This window comes from Lactuca saligna, chromosome 5 (genome assembly GCF_052625555.1).
Source record: "Lactuca saligna cultivar CGN05327 chromosome 5, ASM5262555v1, whole genome shotgun sequence".
Lineage (NCBI taxonomy): Eukaryota > Viridiplantae > Streptophyta > Magnoliopsida > Asterales > Asteraceae > Lactuca > Lactuca saligna.
This window is the reverse complement of record NC_136421.1, coordinates 187423785-187428194: the sequence shown is the minus strand read 5'-3', so window position 1 is coordinate 187428194 and position 4410 is coordinate 187423785. Positions and strand designations below refer to the sequence as shown.

Sequence of the window (4410 nt, the reverse complement as noted above, 5' to 3'; positions counted from 1 at the left end):
GTCATTGCTGAATTTGAGAATGGGTAGACCTCTGACCAATTCTTCAGTGACTAAGGTGTTAATGTATTTGAAGTTGAGCGAGCTTGCAGTGCCATAACCAACTAACTTCGGATACGGCTTTAGAGAGAAAGCACAGCTACGGTTTACCAATGATGGGAGCGACATCCAGAGGATACATTGTGTCTTCGGATCGTCACTTGATTAATCAAGTGCTTCTATCACTTGTCATTATGTAACAGAATTGATCATCAAACTCCACTCGATGGCCTACTTTACATAGTTGGCCAACACTGATGAGATTATGTTTAAGACTTTCTACATAAGCAACCTTCTGAATGGAAAAATTCCTCGTGGTGAGAACATCGTAGCCTCGTTTGATGCCATTTGCATTGTTTCCAAAAGTGACATTTCCACCATTGCATATAGTCCTGAAATCCCGAAGGTACTCTAACCTTCCAGTCATGTACAAGGAGTAGGCATTGTCGATCAACCATTCTTCTTCTTGATCCTCTTTGCACAAAGCCTACAAAAGCTAAGTGGTTAATTTGGGCACCCAAGCGAGTTTGGAGCCCGGAGTCACATACGATGTGTCAATCGATGCATGATGCGAGATGGTAGGGACAAGTTTTAAGTCAACTTTCAAGCCTAGTCCTGGGTGTTTGAAGTTCTTTGGAGGTTTGTGAGATTGTGAATAATTATGCATGTTTTTGGAGAGATTAGAAGAGACACTGAAATCCTGGGTGTTTGAAGTTCTTTGGAATTTTTTACATTGACATTGACAGGAGAACATTTTGTCGTTTTCCCTGACATTTGACTTGGTCTGAGGTTTTGAAGAAAAAGTATGTTTTTGTCTATTCCGAGGATTGTGGGATTTGACCCTTTTGTTTGTGTGTTTTGAAAAGGTGTTTTGTGCAGGTCTGGTAGGTGTGAAGGCATGTGCAAAGCTTTTGTGATGTGATTTCTTAAACATTTGAGATGACCTTTTGAGTGCCGGAGGTTGCAAAATTCCTTTCCACTTTTGAGATTTTGAGACTGACACTGGAAAGGTTGGAGTAGGTAAGATACCTTTCCATTTTGGATCATTGATAGAATAGATTTGAAATCCATTTGATCGAAAAGACTTATCCTTATGTTTGGATATTTTTTAAGTATTGTCAAAAAAAAGTGAACTCCTTTCTTATTGTTTTCTTGGAAACAATTTTCTTGAAATGATAATTTGAAAAAACAAACTTTTCAGGACTTTTTGACTTAGGACATTTCACAGATTTCTTAACTTTTGAGCAAATTTCCCGTTTCTTGCCACGAGAGCGAAATTCTTCTTTAAAAACACTTTTTGCTTCGGTCTTAGGAGAACCGCAGTCAGTGATATTTAATTGCGGTTTCCTAGAATCTTTTGAGGATTTTGAAAAATAGTGACTCGATTCATCCGAACTTGAGAAATCAGGATTTTGAGAACATCGACCAAATTTAAAATTTTCAATTAGTAATTCATGATTAATTGGTTCAATGGTCACAGAACTTTTGACTTTAATCAGTGGTGAAGTGCTTTGAACTACCGCAGAGTAAGTCTTGGTGGACACTTCTATGGGACATTTTATATCAGACAAAGGGACAAATTGTAGTATATGACTGCGGTCAGAAACACTGCGGTCAGACTATAAGGATGGGAACTCTTTAGGACTTTAATTTAATAACAATTTCCTCATGGGCTACGGATGAATTCTGAGAATCCGTGTTGTCAACATGAGTAGAAGATTCAGGGAGAATTTCTTCTATAACACAATTATTACTCAAATCGTGAAGTTTTCCAAAGTAGGCTTGGATATCCTCAGGGAATGTTTTGTTATTGACCGGAAACAAAAAGTTGTAGTCTGGTGGGACATAGGGACGTTCCGATGTGAACCTAGGTGAGGATTCCGTTGCGGTTGGGTAACCATTGGACCAACCCCAGTTAAAGATGTTATCAACATTCCCATTATTAACAAGATTCTCAATGGCCTCAGTTTCATATAACAGCTTGTCAATTAAAAGATTTAAATGTACAATTTCATTATGTGCTAGATCTTTCTGATTTCAGGCTATTACTAATTGAGTTTCATTTAACATTCTAGCATCTTTTTCTAACATTAAATCCTTCTCTAAAATTTCCATTTTTAGTCTCTTATTGTCCAAACGTCCTCTAACATGGAACATCTCCTGCGAAGTGATGTTCTTCTCATCTAGGGCTTTATTGTAGTGTGTAAGGATGGTAGCACAAGTGTCTTTGATTGTCTTTATGAAAGGTTGACAATCATGCATGTTGTAATTTAAAGTTTGAATCATGAGTTTTACCTGTTCCATAATGCTGAGAGTTCCATCTTTAGCCATATAGCAATGGTTCTTCTTTAGATTGGCTGAGTTGTCTTCATCAGCAGTTGCTACCATACAGATCTTGCATTTCCCTTTGCTAAGATCATCTTCATCTTCGTCTCTTGATGACCACACTTGAAGATTCCTTTTCACTTGAGCAACATAGGCCTTTCCCTTTTCTTTGTCTTCTAGTTCTTGAGCCATTCTGAGATACAAGGCTCTATCTTTCACTACGTTTGCCTTCCAGTCCTTGGCAAAATGGTTTTCCTTGTTGCACTTGTGACATATAATAATGTCACTCTTGTCATCTAAAGAGGTGCCGGAGTCATTTGATTGGGACTGCGGTGGTACTTCTTTGGGCTATGTTTGCTAAGACTGCGGTGGAGGGAGAGGGTTCTTTGTGGAACGGAAGTGATTTTTTTGGAAGTTGCGGTTGAAAGGTGGTCGATTGAATTGCATCTTTAGCCATATAGCAATGGTTCTTCTTTAGATTGGTTGAGTTGTCTTCATCAGCAGTTGCTACCATACAGATCTTGCCTTTCCCTTTGCTAAGATCATCTTCATCTTTGTCTCCTGATAACCACACTTGATGATTCCTTTTCACTTGAGCAACATAGGACTTTCCCTTTTCTTTGTCTTCTAGTTCTTGTGCCATTCTGAGATACAAGGCTCTATCTTTCACTACGTTTGCATTGCAGTCCTTGGCAAAATGGTTTTCCTTGTTGCACTTGTGACATATAATAATGTCACTCTTGTCATCTAAAGAGGTGCCGGAGTCATTTAACTGGGACTGCGGTGGTACTTCTTTGGGCTATGTTTTCTAAGACTGCGGTGGAGGGAGAGGGTTCTTTGTGGAACGAAAGTGATTGTTTTGGAAGTTGCGGTTGAAAGGTGGTCGATTGAATTGTTGGTTTTTGCGAAATGAAGGTGGTAAGTGATTGAATTTCTGACTGATAAGAGCAATGGCATTCTGAAACTCTTCTTCGTCGTCATATTCTGAGTCAGCTTCATATGACTGTGGTGGTGAGTCATACGAAGTGGGATAGGTTTGAGTGTGAGGTGATTGAGCTACTAATGCAAGTGTTCCTCCGAAGTCTGAGCAGTCCTTGAGTACGGTAGACTCTTGAACTTGCAACTCTCCATAAAGCTTATAGAGAGATAATGAGTGAATCTTCCTGTCACCTTGTACAATCATTTTGGCTGTTGTTCAGTGTCTTCCTAATCCATTAAGGAACTGTAGATTTGTTTCATGATTGCTGCGGATGGTACCCGCATTGGATAGTTTTGTGACGATCAAGTTGAAACTTTTAAATGAGTCTTCCAAACATTCACTGAAGTGGGCTTTGAAGTTATTGAATTCATTGAGTGCTGTAGTGAGCTTCTTGTCTTGAGCTTGCTCTGAACCTTCATACAAGTTTTTGAGAACGTCCCAAATTTCCTTTGCTGATTTGCAATTTATGATGATGTCGAAGTTGTCAGGAGCAACTCCACAGGAGATTTCATAAAAGGCAATAGCATCATTTTCGATATTGTCTAGATCATCTTTTGTGGGATGGTTCAAAGCTGGTTGACCTCCTTCTAGCCTTGCTGTGGCTCCATCAGTTTGGACTGGGGTAAGGACAGGAAAGTGGGGTCCTTCTTCTATGGATCTCCAGACATCTCTACCAAGTCTTCTGACATATCTTTCCATCCTTTGAGACCAGTGATGATACTCATTTGCAACCAGTATTGGGGCTCGATTAGAACCACCAACACTGTTGGAAACATTCAATGATAACGATTGTGCCATTTTGAAGAATTTTTTTGTTTAAAAATGACCTTTAGTGGTATAGAAGGCTCTTCGAAAAATCAGAGTTCCGATTTTCAAAAAGCAACCACTTTGGCTCTGATACCAATTGTCGAGAGAAAAACTGTGAGACACACTTGAACAAAAATGGTTAGAACAAATATATAGCGGAATAGTTAATCTTGAAGGATCTGTTAGCTCAACAATAATATTAATAGTTAGGAGTTAGCGAGTTAGATGCGAAAAGTAAAGTAATATAAATGACAACAATTGTT

General features: G+C 38.9%; 1 protein-coding gene across 1 annotated transcript; it reads right to left on the bottom strand.

Moving 5' to 3' along the window:
* Positions 1 to 3556: 3556 nt before the first annotated feature.
* On the bottom strand, positions 3557 to 4138 carry LOC145046040 (uncharacterized). The gene has a single exon (XM_078994313.1). The coding sequence runs from the start codon at positions 4136 to 4138 to the stop codon at positions 3557 to 3559; it is 582 nt and encodes a 193-aa protein (XP_078850439.1).
* Positions 4139 to 4410: the final 272 nt, after the last annotated feature.